A 14,303-nucleotide genomic window follows, 5' to 3' on the forward strand; every position below is an offset into this window, starting at 1 on the left:
CAGGAGTTGATCACATTTGAGGATTTGCCAAGCGTGCCTTCCTCTTAGCTTGTTTCTCCTTTTTGTCCTGAGTTTGTGCTTCTTCAAAGTCCATGATGCCTTTGGTAAAGGCTCCCCAATTAGGAGCGCTCGCAGGCCAGTGTTTCTCAATTTTCTGTGCTTATAAATGTATTTTTAAAGATTTGCCTTGAGAGCGTATTTAAACCTCTTTTGTGTCCACCAGTATTTTGCTTTCCATTCTACTGACTTACCATACAGGGTTCTTGCTAGTGCTACGCTAGCGATAATCTACAAGCAGATTTGTCCACACCATCAGGAATACTGCACTTTTTTGTGTCCATCCCACTTTAAGACAGGCTGCAGCCGCTCCAGAACCTTGCAGTGATTGTTGAGTGGAATACCTGGACATGCAGCTATTACCTTTATGCTGAGGGAATGGTACTGGCTACTGACTAGTCACAGGGCCATGTAAACGTTTATTAACATTATAAAGCCCACAAAAACTTGGGGGCAGGGTACTCATCCCAATACAGACTTCTAAGATCACCCAGGGAAACGTTACTCATGGCACCACTCTACAGAACATAGAATGATAGCTCTAAATGGGCATTTTCTGCTGCTGCTACACCACTTTGGAATGCCTTTCACTCTGCCATACGTGAAGCAACAATTATTTGCTTCAGATGTATCTGTTTGTGCCAGCTTTCCCTGATCTCTGAATCAATGGGCTTCTGTTTTGATATTGATTTGTTTTTATGTTGATTCCTACTGTTGCACACCACTTGGAAACATTTAAAACATTAAGCGGTTTTGAAATACTTTTAAATTTAATTCAATAAATACAATATTCTAAGGGGGGAAAATACTTTCTTTAAAAAGATGGGAGTAAAGCTAAAGGCATCGTACAGGTGTCAAGCCTGTGTTACTCTTTCATTCTTCTGAAAATTCACTTTTTGGCAGAAGAGCCATTGGGGAAAAACAGAATGACAAAGATTGGATGATGGCGTTGTGCGGATACCGCATAAAGAGTACGTGAAGAATGGCAATTCCACTCTAAGCACGTGGTGTGGAAGCATCTTCCCCAAAATGGTCAGGGGAAAAAAGTTGGCTGGCTTCTCTGCAAAATCTTCTGGTGCAAATTAAATTTCAAGGGTTGGGCGTTCTTTGGTTAGGTTCAGACATGCTGGTCTAAATAGCTTGTCAAAATATTGGTGCTGCTGGCTTCTCAGAGAGGAATGCCGTGATTTCCTCTTTTCACAACCTGCTTTTCTCTTGCACCTTTAAGTACATTATTTACATTGGGAGGGTAGGCAGCTGCTGTCTCTGGGCATCCTTACAGGAGATGCAACAACAACAAAACAAAACTGGTTACCCACAATGCACTATCCAGCTTCTTTTCTTGCAACTACTGCATTGTCACCGGTGTAGGCCGTGGTTCCATGATGCTGGGGCTGCTGTCCAGCCTTTCACAGGCTGGGCTCTATAGAAAACCACTGTCCATAGAAAAGCTTGTTACGGAAATTACCAGGGGGGTGGGGCCACATCTTTAAAGTTGTTAAATGTTACAAATATTATGCATAAATATATCCTTTCGACTTGACAGGGAAGTTACCTAGCTTTAAAAATCATATAAAATCAACTCCTCTGCTAGCTTCCTTCATTCCACCGCCAATTTGCTTCATCAGCCAAGGACTTGGAAACCACTCGGCCCTGGCATAATCCCTCAAGCTGGAGGTCACATACTCACAGGAGTACTCACTCACAGGTGTCAATCGCTGGGCAAAGGCATTCCTCCGGACTTGCCCCGGTGGCAGACTCCGCAAACCATTGTTCTATTGTCCTTTGTAGTAGGTGCTTAGAATGTACTTCCCAATACATATCCTGTATCCGTCTGTTGCCCCAACACATTCCTCCTATGCTAATCATGTATAACCCTCCCCTTTTCTGATGTAGCAATGATGTAGTGATGATGCTTAATGAACTGTATGCTGGGATAAAACAGAAACTTTTAAAAGTCCTTGTCACTCGGGGTTCAAAATTCCTCTTTGAACCTGTTGCGCAGTAAACTTTGGTCTACAGCTATTTGCTCCGGTTGGTGGCTGAACTCCATCCTTTATTCCGCAGGGACCCGTGGGCTCTGCCTGACAAGCCGGGTGACTGAGCAGCCTCGCACCTAGATTTTTTCCGTAACAGCTGGTAATTGAATTTATCAACACTGTTTTCGAATCCTAGAATTGTAGAGTTGGAAGGGACCCTAAAGAGTCCAACCCCCTGCAATGCAGGACTGTGTAGCCGACCCATACAGGGATCGAACTTCCAACCTTGGCGTGATCAGCACAACACTCTAACCAACTGAGCTATCCAGGCTGTTATTTAGAATGGCAAGAGATAATGATTATGCAGTGCACCAATACAGAGACATGTTATTTACCTTCTGCCTGAATTCACTGTATCTGTTCCTGTATAGCTCACAAAATTATTCCTCTATCCTCAGTGGGTCTTTGACATTAACGTAAGTCTCCCACAGCATTCCTCCCCTCCCAAATAATAATTGTTAGGGCTAGTAATTAAGATAATCACAGTACATTAACTGTATGATAATTGCATAAATCTGCATACGAATAAAATAATTCTGGAGAGAGAGAAAAAGCATTCTTCACTTTTAGATAATGCATACAGGTGTTGAAGCACAAATTATTTTAGAGAAGATATCTCTTAAGATGCTATCTGCTTCCTGGGGTTTTTGTAATGACTTGTATTAAACACAGGCTGCCTGATTAACAGGGACACCTTTTTAGTTTATCAAAAGGTTTGCAAATTGATTACTCTAACCAATCAACTAATTATTGCAACCCTCATAATGTTCAAGCAATTAAAAACCCTCCAAATTAGTGACCTTACACTAGTTAGGCAGCAATGCAAAAAAAAAAGTATTGTGTAAAACGGTCTGGGCTCTAACAATAACTGAGCTCATGATTTAAATAGTTTCATGAGTATATGTGTGTGAAAAAGTCTGATGCAATTCTACACCATCTCCACATTTCCTTATTTTTGCCCCCTTTGGAAACCTATGTAATTTTGTATGGTAGACTGTAAACAGCTCCATCTTGTGGTAATAAGGTTGTATTGACAGCCAGAATTAAAATCAATTTTAAAAACTGATTACAATAGTTTGTGCGTGGATTAAAAGCTGCAAAGAAGGTATTCATTTTTCATGCAAACGGTGACTTGGGGCATCACAGATTCTAAATATGACTTGCATATGATGACAGAACATAGACCAACCATGCTGTTTTCAGAAAGATGATTCCTAATAGTTTCACCAAGGAAGAATTCATTGTCTTGCTTTTTCATATTGAAGGCTCAATACCTTTGTACCTTCTGCTTTAACAACAAATGGCAGAGCTCTCGAAGAGCAACTCACATTGCCTCCCCATTCGTCCTACAACTGCTGCCTCGTTCTGTACTTCCTTCCATGTTTAGCTGCCTCTATTCTGTTCCTCTCTATCCTGTCCCCACGTTTATTAAAGTTAGTTCCCGCTGCTCATTCAGTAGGAAAGCAAGTCTGACATCAAGCAAGTTTAATACCTCCAACTGATACCTCTTTTTGTTTTGTCCTTTTCGTAAAAGAAGAAAAAACATCAACAGGAATTGGGGGTGGGTGGGAGAGAAACAATTTAATTACAAATATATAGATATATATTTACACGCATCCACACGTCTAAAATTTATCCATCGCAACAGCTGCAATGCACTTTGTTTCACTTCTGAATTTAGCGCTTCTGCCAGGTGAACTTTTTGCGGGATCCGGCTTGGCCAGGTTTCTTCCGCTCTCTCACACGTGGATCAACTGCTAGGAGACCAGCTGCAGGGGCAAGAGAAAGGTTAGAAGAAGTTCAGTCATGGTGCTTCTATACTACACTCAGAACAGCAGCTGAACTTGGGAGAAGAAAACAGGAAGGTGCAAGCTGAAGCCCAGAGGGATGAGATAAGCTAATGATGAGATTGTACACTTTAAAATAAGAAGTACGTTTCCATTGTTTCTGGATTATATTTTTTGGTTTTTGTCTTATCAAAGACAAATGTTTAAATGATTAAGTGTAAGGTATTGGTTGTGTTTAGAATAGATTTATGAAAGATTTAGAAAACTTATTGATTAGAATATTACTATGAGATTGTATGGGAAAAATACGGAATAACAGATACAAATTTGCTTAAAATGTATATAGGAAGTGCAGTGTAAGCGATGGAAGTCAATCAATGAAGTTTTATTGTTGAGATATTTGTGGAGTGAATTTGGAGGAAATTCTTCCAATTTTTCTCCTTTTTCCAATTTTTCTTCTTGTTTTTTTTCCCTTTTCATCCTTTTCTCTTTTTTGTTCTTTTTTATGTATGTGTGCTTATCTGAAATATATAGTTTGTATCTATTTGTATGTATTTTGCTTGTCTTTTGTAATAATTATGTTAAATAAAATTATATATATATATATATGAAGTACGACCACTTTTCATGAGTGGGTTTCATAAGAGTTGCAGCCAATGGATTCCATGCCTCAAAGAATAGATTTATGTTCAGGCAGCAAGAATTCCTCTTTTTCTCCCTCTCCCTCATCTGCTCTGGACGGTTAGGAGCAATTGGGGGGGGGTACAAAGGGTTTGCTGGGGGTGGAAGAGGAAAGAAGGCTGAAGTCCTGCTGTGTGAATGGATGTCCACTTAAGCAATGCCAGATTCAGTCCAAACCTTTCTAATGCAAAACACACAGATGAGCCAGGGCAACTTTCATGATTATACCTTGCCTCATGGACTCCACCTCGTTTTCGGTGACAAAGCTACACAACGCTCTTGCGGAAGCTAAGCGGATCGCTCCGGCCTGGGCTGCTCTTCCTCCCCCAGAAACAGAGCAGACCATGTCGTGCTTCTCCAGGCGATCGAGAAACTGGAAGGGGAACATCAGCTGTTCTCTGAAAAACATATAAACGCATCCTGCATTATTGGCTCATGTAGTCCAGTTGTAACACCAGGAATCAGGGAGACAGGTGGAAATGATCTAGATCAGTGGTTCCCGATCTTTCCCCACAAAACTGGAGGGTCTGGGTGGACCACTTGATTATTATTTTTTGCCTGTTGTATCAACTGTAATGCACTGTGCTAGATGCTGTACGGTTTGTAATTACGTTTCTATCCCTCCTTTCACTTCTTTTATGTTGCATATATATATTCCATAAAATTCAGCTTGCCTTTAATGGCAAACATAGCATGGTTGCCAGCAAAATGATGTTAATATAAAACTATGTCAAATGAAAACTTCCAAGGCAAATATCTAGAACAGGCTCATTTGCAAAGAAAGAAAGATAACCAACATAACCCTCTCTCTCTCTCTCTCTCTTGCAGTGCCACAAACAAACAAATGAGTTTTGTTAAGCTTCTGAAAGGCTGCATTTGGTTTGGTGGGGAACAGCTTATGCAAGCCTCTAAAGATCAGTTTCCAATAAGGAAACTGCAGCCTTCTTGTGAGTTTAAATGCATTAATCTAGCCTTAGTTAGAAACAGGATGCCTTTGGTCCAATCTGGTAGGGATCTTGCTTAAATGGCACCTAGAATACCCCTCTGTTCCAATCTGTGCCCAAGATTAACTAGACTAGGTGCATTATATCTCTGAAATCCTGGCTTGATAAATGAATTTGCATCATCACTCTCTCACAGAACATGGAACATTTTCTCAAGTGGAACAATCCACTTGGTGAGAAGATGAACAAACACAGAGCTTCAGATCAGTTTCAAGATGGCCCCAGGATTCCGACTTGTATTAGGTGCTATGACAAAAGTAAGAGCATGCAGTTTGAAAAACAAAAATACAGCGATAGAAGGAAATAGTTTAGCCCAGGAGAGAAACATTTTTTATTTTTAATATACAGTATTTATGCCACTCGTTCAACCATAGTCTAATTGTTTACAAATGCTTTTGACTTTGGTGTTTTTCAGTGCAATCCTGCAATCGGGGATCCCAGGTTTTATCCGGTGGCATGGAAGAGTCTCCAGGTGAGATCTTTGTCCATCATCTTCCTGGAAGTCCTCCTGATGGGCGGTGTTCAACTCAGACATTTGTGACTTTGGTTAAACAATGGCAAGAAATAAGACGCTCCCAATTTTTTGTAAGTATCGATGGTAGGGTGGTGTGCACATGTAATACAACCTCAATCTTACTGAAGAAACTAAGAAACCTATTCAATTCATATCCCTACCTTCCTCTCGAAGTCACCCAGGGCACCAGCCTTTGCTAAGACTAGACTGGCTATAGTCTTTGTTTCAGCAACATATCCCCTTGAAAAATTCTAAATAAAGTATATATCTACAGTAAACACTGACTTAGTTCACTCACCTGTCCTGCAAGACTGGAAAGTAAAGAATATAATCATCTCCATTTATAGTAATTTTCCCACTTCCATTGTCATAAACCTTAACGGTTGCTTTTGCTGTCTTTCTCCAGCCTTGAAAAAATAACACACGTTTATATTTAGCACCTCAAAAATCATACGTGGCATGCTCATCATGGGAAAATCCTAGCAAAAGTGAAATACTCTCATAATAAATATTATTTATTCCAAGTTCATCACACAGCATTCTTTCCTGGCCAATTGCAGTACTGCCCATGTTTCTTTTTCCTATGAGGCAAAGTTTCTATTTGTAATGTACCAAAAGCTATTTTATCCATCCTGGGGCCCAATACTGATTTAGTGCCTAAATTTGTTCTGGAATGGGAAAGACTTAAGTTGCCAGCCTTTTGACACTTCCATATGGGTGAAGCTGCCTCAATTGTTCAGGTAATGGAAACAACAGAGAGTCCATCTCATAGCCAATAAATAGGGACTGTTATTCTAGGTACTGGCCACTGAGTGGGTTCCTATGCTTCCTGTTTATCTGTGGTTGCTAAAATGATACCAAGGAAATTTGCATTATTATTATTATTTATTATTTAGCTGCTGGGAAACCCAAGTGGTATGGCTAAGCCCTGAGATTAGTATTATTGTCTTATGGCAGAAACACTAGCATCTTTCGACAACAAAGGCTTTACACATAATCTCTCTCCATCCGTGCAAGTAGTTGTTATAAAAATACTGAAAAGATTTGAATAAATTGAAAAAAGGGATAAACAGCAAGAACAAAAATGTCTCATCCCATTAAAGAAAAATGGGACATGGTGGATAAAATATTCATATTGCCGCCATTGCTATGAATATTTCTTTTTTTCCTCCAGCAGAGGGAAGCATACTCTGAGAATTCAAAATGGCAGCCAGCATCTTCAACAGAGAAACTGGATTTTCATAAGATAAATAGTTAGATTCAGACCTATACAACATACATGGAGAATTCTTCATTAATAGTGACCCCAAACTCTGTTTAAGCATAAATACTTAGCAGCTCATCTCATTTACTTCAAATGAAATTAGATATGCTTAAAGCCATAGGACTTCAGATAAAGTGATTTTTAAGGTTAGCTCAATGTGCCAATTGCAAGATTTTAGGGCAGTGAGATTTCCCCAGCTGTTGATTATTGTTGATTAATATCTGCTTGATTTTACAGGTTTTTAAAACTGTTGTAAGCAGCATTGAGAACAGCAAATGCAATGGAATGGTAGGATATAAGTATTTTAAATAATAAGTATGAAGAAGTGATGGACCTGAACCTTAAGGCAGCTTGTTGCGAACTGGGAAGAACATTTATCAATGGAGAAATGGCAAATTAGCGCAATCAATGGCTGTGTTCATACATCGTGGTAATTTATAGCTAATGGTTTACTGTGAATGTGCAGACGCACACACAACACCCTTCCGCTAGGGTGAAAAGGAGCACCAAACCGCAACCCCTGACTTAGCATTACTTCCAAACTAGGGATCATGGTTTGTTCAACTTCAAACCAACCCTGATTTGAAGCCAAGTTTTTTCTTGGCTTCAGATCATAGTTTGGAGTCAAACAAACACAGCTTGTTACAATCCCCAGTTCAGATGTATTGTTAAGTTACAGATGGTGGTATGTTGCTCTTGGTATGGGATGAGCAATGTGGGAGTAATCTCTGTGTTCACAGTAAAACAGTAACTCCAGCTTACTATGGCCTGTGAACAGGTCATACGTGGGACTATGTCTATGTTTATGAGACTGCAATCCCATATTCACTTTCCTGGGAGTAAGTCCCACTGAACTCAGTTACAAATTGTTTTGATCATGCCCATTATGCATTTAGGGATGTAAGAAAATAAAACGATGCAATCTACTACTGATACAAAGAATCCTTTCAGAAACGAATTCCTTATGTAGAGGTTTCAGATAATCTTTACACATAGGATACTGAAAATCTTTAAACAAAAGATTATGCTTTTCAACAAATACCCGTATTTGTTTGATTAAGTCTCGTTGGTATGAAAATATCACCAGCATGTTTAGAAGATTCAGCCATAGTCTATAATCTTTCTCAGCATAGACAGTAATATTAAATGAAAGAATTAACACACACACACAAGCCCAGAATCTTATCAATCCGAGTCACTGTGGTGTTGTGAAAACTGGGTTAACAACAGGTGAAATTTGAACAGCTTTGCTTGTTAAGAAAATAAAGTACTGAACTAGCCCAAATGAACTGTCAGGTTAAAAAAAACCACATAAATGAGAAACACTGCTTAATAGATACAGTCATAATGCATTGTATTCTTTTATCATGAAACCAGGTGTGAATACAGCCTGATCGTAAGCCTGTGTGTTTACTCAGAAGTAAAACCCAGTGACTTCAATGGGACTACTATGTGCCATTTTTCCGCATGCGTCTGCCAAATTGTTATCTGCCCATCCAAGGAAAGCTGCTAATGGGTCCTTATGCCCTAGCAAAACAATTTCATGAAACAAGTACGACAACATAGGCTCTAGTTCAAATTTCACCACAAATCTTGGGACAGCATTTCTTGGTTCAACGTCATAGGAGAATAGGAAGCTGCCATATGATCCATCTTGCACAGACCTCTAATCCATCTTACACAGTATTGTCTACACATTGATTGGCAGCTGCCCTTCAGAGTTTAAGACAAGAGGTGCTCACTGAACTATCTGGAAATGCTGGGGAATTTGAACCTGTGTCCTTCTGTAAAGGTAAAGGGACCCCTGACCATTAGGTCCAGTCGTGACCGACTCTGGGGTTGCGCGCTCATCTATAGGCCTAGGGAGCTGGCGCTTGTCCGCAGCTTCCGGGTCATGTGGCCAGCATGACTAAGCCGCTTCTGGCAAACCAGAGCAGCGCACGGAAACGCCATTTACCTTCCTGCTGGAGTGGTACCTATTTATCTACTTGCACTTTGATGTGCTTTCGAACTGCTAGGTTGGCAGGAGCTTGGACCGAGCAATGGGAGCTCACCCTTTCACGGGGATTCAAACCACTGACCTTCTGATCGGCAAGTCCTAGGCTCTGTGGTTTAACCCACAGCGCCACCCGCGTCCCACTGTTCTTCTGTACACAACGCAAATGCTCTAGCCCTGAGCTATGGCCCTTTCCATGCTTGTGAATGTACAACCAGGAAAATACCAGAACATATTTTATTTCTCAGGTCTACCAAGAACTGCCCCTCTCTCTACAAAGGAAAAACAAGAACAAAAAGTTACCTTCTGCGGCACTGAAGGCCAGGCCCTGCTCATCATACTGTAGGGGTTCTACGTTCTGCTTTTTGGATTGCACAGGTAATTGCTTACGGAATTTTTGCACATAATCATCTTCAATCTCATGGCACGGCATTGCGACCAGTTTTTCTAGCAGCTGAATACACCGTGAATACTGTAGACAATTAAAAAAATATCATTAAGGGGTGGGGGTGCAAGTGTAATTGCATTTGCCAACAACTTCTATTTTTACATGCTTGATCTTTCCAGTTCTGCTCTTATTGATAACTTTTGACAGGATGACACTTCTGCATTTGCATGCTGCTTTCAAAACAACATGCAGATGTATCATTTTCTATGTGAATAAAGATACCTAATCCTTTTTTTTTTAACCCTAGCAACAAATGAATCCAGAATTCAAAAAAATACAACCAACCTCTTTGTAAGACGGGATTACCACATTAAAATGAAGTTCATCTTAATTTTCAAAGAAATATTTTGCAGGCCTCAAAACAGAATCCAATTCTTTGATGAAGAGTGGCAAGAGGTAAGCTTCCCAACTCATTTCAAACAAGTTGATATGTACATTTAAATGGAAATAATTTTATTTTCCTAAACGCCACTTCTTAGGTGATTATATTTCGTAATACATACGGAAAATGTGTATCTATGCCACTGGCTGTTCAGTCGGGAGTTACTTTAAATGTTTATAATTTTCTTTTTAAACCAAACAATCAAGCTTCTTAAAAATTCAAGAGATACTTGACTTAAAGGGCAACCTCTTGAAATAAATTATCCTTTGGTACTGTGTGCTTCGCTCCCTACATCGTGAACATGTGATTAGAAAGTAAAACGCTGCACTGCTTGTACATGGTCTTGTTATTAAGGCTTATCTGAAGGCCTTGTGGCAACAAGAAATTTAAGAAGTGGCTGTAAGTATAAAGTCTTTCACACACCGGCACACATGTTTGTGTCGATGACGAATGTTGTATTGATGACCCCAGATCTTAAATACCTGTTTAGTGCACACACAAAAGGCAGAAATAAAGAACACAATTAATTGGGGGGGGGGAGAGAAGAGAGCAACAGAGGTGACATAATGAAGATGCAGGTAATTCTTTGTTGTACAGAGTACCTGATCTCTCATCATCCCCTTTTTATTACAAGTAATCCAATTGGCAGACGTAGCAGTATTTGTTTGGCATAAGCCCTCTTCACTTGTCCCTCTCCACACAATTATAATCACATGGAGAGAGAACATGGGGCTGCACCCACTGCCTTTGGGGTCACACCAACCTTGCCCCTTCCTGCTCTCTACATATTTTGGAGCATGTTTTTAAAGAGAAGCCTGCTGAATGCCCATAAACACTTCCCACCAAGTGCAATAGGCTTTCCCTTTACAAACATCCCCCCTAAAGCAGCGGTTCTCAACCTGCGGGCCCCCAGATGTTGTTGGACTACAACTCCCATCACCCCTAGCTAGAAAGGCCAGAGATCAGGGATGATGGGAGTTGTAGTCCAACAACATCTGGGGACCCACAGAGAACTGCTGCCCTAAAGTGTGAGCAGTGGGGAAGGCAGGAGCAGCAGGGGACCCAATAGTAGGGTCAGGGGTGCAGCCCTGCATGCTCTCTTCGCACAACTACCATCACATGAAGACTAACAAATGAAAAGGTTATCCTAAGTTCCCCAAAATATTCTGCATATTACACACTTACACACACACACACACACACACACACACACACTGTTGGACATTTGTTTAACACCACCACATGCTAGGGAATATATAGGGCTAGCACAATACGAGCCATTATGATTTTGTTTCTGTAGTGTTCTTGTTGATTTTATGTTTCTCTTAATAAATAAACTCTTTGTTATGGGGTTCCCTGCTGCACCAACGCTGTCAAAAGTGTGTTCCAGGTCTCCAACCTTCAGGTAGTACTGCCCCCACCTTGCTTTTAAGTTTCCAAGTCAGCAGGCAGCAGGGAAGCTCACAGCCTTTAAGCGCTTATCTTGGGATTTAGGAAATCGCCCACTTCTTCTCTTCATATTCCCTGCTTCCACAAACCTTGAAGCCTGTTGCCAGAGTGGCCAGGCTCATGGGAGATAAAGCAGTGAAGTAAAGTGACTAGCCAATCCTCCTGTTTTCCAAATAAGAGTTCATTTAAGGGGAAAAAATAGTGAACAAGAAGAATGCATATCAAAATGAAAACAAACTTAGGATCTAGCTAGCTAGCCTTACACTTTGAGCATGCTAGGAAGTTCAGCTAGCATGCCTGGAATATGCATGACTCTTTGAGATGTTTCAATGAAGCCAAAGAAAATTAAAAGAAACACCTTGGGTGGCAGAAGGTTGGATAGGGAAAAGCCAACCAATGAGGAAGAGAACAGGGACACCAGGAAGCAGGTCAAATAGACAGGAAACTTTTGCAGATGGATGCTTGGACAATTATCATTCTGTTCAAACAGGGGAAGAAGTTAAACTGGAAGGATCTCCTCTTGGGTTCCTGTCAGACAGATTTAACTAAAGAGAAGTGCTGCTTTGAGAGAATCCATTCAGTCTCTCACAATTTTAGTGAACAAGTTGTCCAAATGTGGCTTATGTAATTTGTATAGGAATCAATACAGATTCTTCAATATGTGTGTTTATGTGCACGAAAGAGACCAAGAATATGAATAATTCCTGTCTCCAAGGAAAAGATTTTTTCAGAATCCTTAAAGAAAAACCCATGTAGCTGTTCTGTTAAAATACAAGGTTCATTAAATAAAGGAGATTAATTACTCACATCTTGATCTGACAGTTTTTCCACTATCATTTCTTCCAATTCCTCTTTAATCAGCCATCTGCTGCCAATCAGGTTTCTGTTTAAAATATCACATATATTCTCTTTTTAACTAATCATGCAATTAGACTAAGATTGCAAAGGGCCACACATACAGTCACACTTCATTTGGAAATATACTTGTCTTTTACTTTGAAAAAGTGCAAGTTACATTTACAAACTTTCTATTCCCAAAAGCAAAGAGCAGTAGCTCCGGTGTCATAATTTTACTTTATTAACAAGTAATATGGTTGAGAGTTAAAAGTCCGGGCATCAGTTTAGTTTAAAGGCAACTTTCAGCAGCATTCTAATGTGTATGTAAATCAGCTGTACCAGAATGAAATTTAATACACAAGATTTCAAAAAACACAACACAAAAGACCGCAAACATAGCAAGAAATAGTATTTCATCTTCCCCATAACTCTTCCCTCCTATCTAGTGGTAATTGCAGGGTGTGAAGCACTGAAGTAGAAAGGGAATACAAAGTCTTCTGGGATTTCAACACCTTATCTAGATCAGCTCTGGTGCAAGACAGACTGACCAGTTGCCGGCCAATTGCTGAACACTCAGTTCCTGGAGGGATGACGTGCATCCAAAAGAGCTGTGGTAAAACACAGTAGAGGCAGCATCAGTAGGGGCAGCATAGGATTGGATTAGCCACAATTTGAAAACAAAAATAACTATCTTACAGTCTTGCCATGTGCTGCAGGCAAAAGAGAAACCAGGCATTCTCTGGTGTTGTTTGTTTCATACATCTTGTATATCACCACACGGTGGACAGCGGAAAGATGAGCGCCCCCTGGGCTTGGTGCCATTCATTTATCAGCTTGTTCCTCTGCCCTTTAGGCTGTTTACTTTCCTTCTGTTCTTCTCATGCTTACTTTTCCTGAACGGCTTTATCTTTTATCCCTCATTCTACCTCTTCGCTTCATTTTTCAAGAAGAATTCTGTCTCTTCATGCTAACCTTTCCCTCCAGTTGAAACCTTACATTTCACCAAGGCTATGTACACACCATACATTTAAAACACCCACTCAAAGGAAAACAATAAAAAAAATGGTTGGGAGCTGCAATTTACCTTGCAAAGAGCTATAGTTTCTGGCACCCTTATAACAAGCTAGATTTCAGAATTCTTGGGGTGGGTTTGCTTTAAATGCATGATGTGTATGTAGCCCAAGCCTAGTCCTAACAAGGGGTGTTGCTGTTGTTTTTTGGAAGTCTTTTAACCTTCTTGTCAGGGATTTCCACAGTCACTGTTTTTCCAGTGCTCGTCTTCAACTTCTTCCTCCAATTTCATTTTCTTTTGGCCTTCCTAATCCACACCTTGGATAAGGCTTCCTTACACCACCACTCCAAGTAATGGCTCATCCTTTGGTACCAGCTGGTTTTCCTCAGCAAACGATTAGTTTCCTGAAGGTGTCCCAGTGCCAATTCATTCTGACATATCTTGGCTCTGCACACAATCATTTGGATGACAATCAATCCAAGGAAAAGAGGGAAGGCATACAGAGGAGGCTGTCCTCCATGAGGAAATCATTTCTAAATGTGAAAGCAAAGCAAAGACTGTGGAGAATCTCTTTTGGGGCTGTTACATTCACTACAGGGATACTAGCAAAAGTGACGTGCAGTTTCATCTCTTAATCAAGGAGGTGAAAGGCAAGTCTCACTGTCAACATTGTGTTTGCTCTTCATTCCTGCTCTAGGTTCTGATCTTTTTCCAAGCTAGGCAATTATTATACTCTTCTCCCACAGACTCTTATCACTCACTGTCTGAGCTATCTCTGCTTTAACTTTGACTCATTCCTAAAATCTTTCACTTCATCCGTCTCTCTCATATAC

General features: G+C 40.4%; 1 protein-coding gene across 1 annotated transcript in view; it reads right to left on the bottom strand.

Moving 5' to 3' along the window:
- Window positions 1-3,660: 3,660 nt before the first annotated feature.
- Window positions 3,661-14,303, bottom strand: part of MRPS9 (mitochondrial ribosomal protein S9) — a 38,012-nt gene continuing 27,369 nt past the window's right edge. The window contains exons 7-11 of the mRNA XM_081907458.1: window positions 12,429-12,504; window positions 9,646-9,814; window positions 6,381-6,489; window positions 4,793-4,962; window positions 3,661-3,865 (exon numbers count right to left, since the gene is read on the bottom strand). Coding sequence (XP_081763584.1) covers window positions 3,774-3,865; window positions 4,793-4,962; window positions 6,381-6,489; window positions 9,646-9,814; window positions 12,429-12,504 — 616 coding nt within the window. The 3' untranslated portion in view covers window positions 3,661-3,773. The remainder of the gene's footprint in view (window positions 3,866-4,792; window positions 4,963-6,380; window positions 6,490-9,645; window positions 9,815-12,428; window positions 12,505-14,303) is intronic.

The sequence above is a fragment of the Podarcis melisellensis genome (genome assembly GCF_964234715.1).
Source record: "Podarcis melisellensis genome assembly, chromosome: 4".
In the NCBI taxonomy this organism is placed as follows: domain Eukaryota; kingdom Metazoa; phylum Chordata; class Lepidosauria; order Squamata; family Lacertidae; genus Podarcis; species Podarcis melisellensis.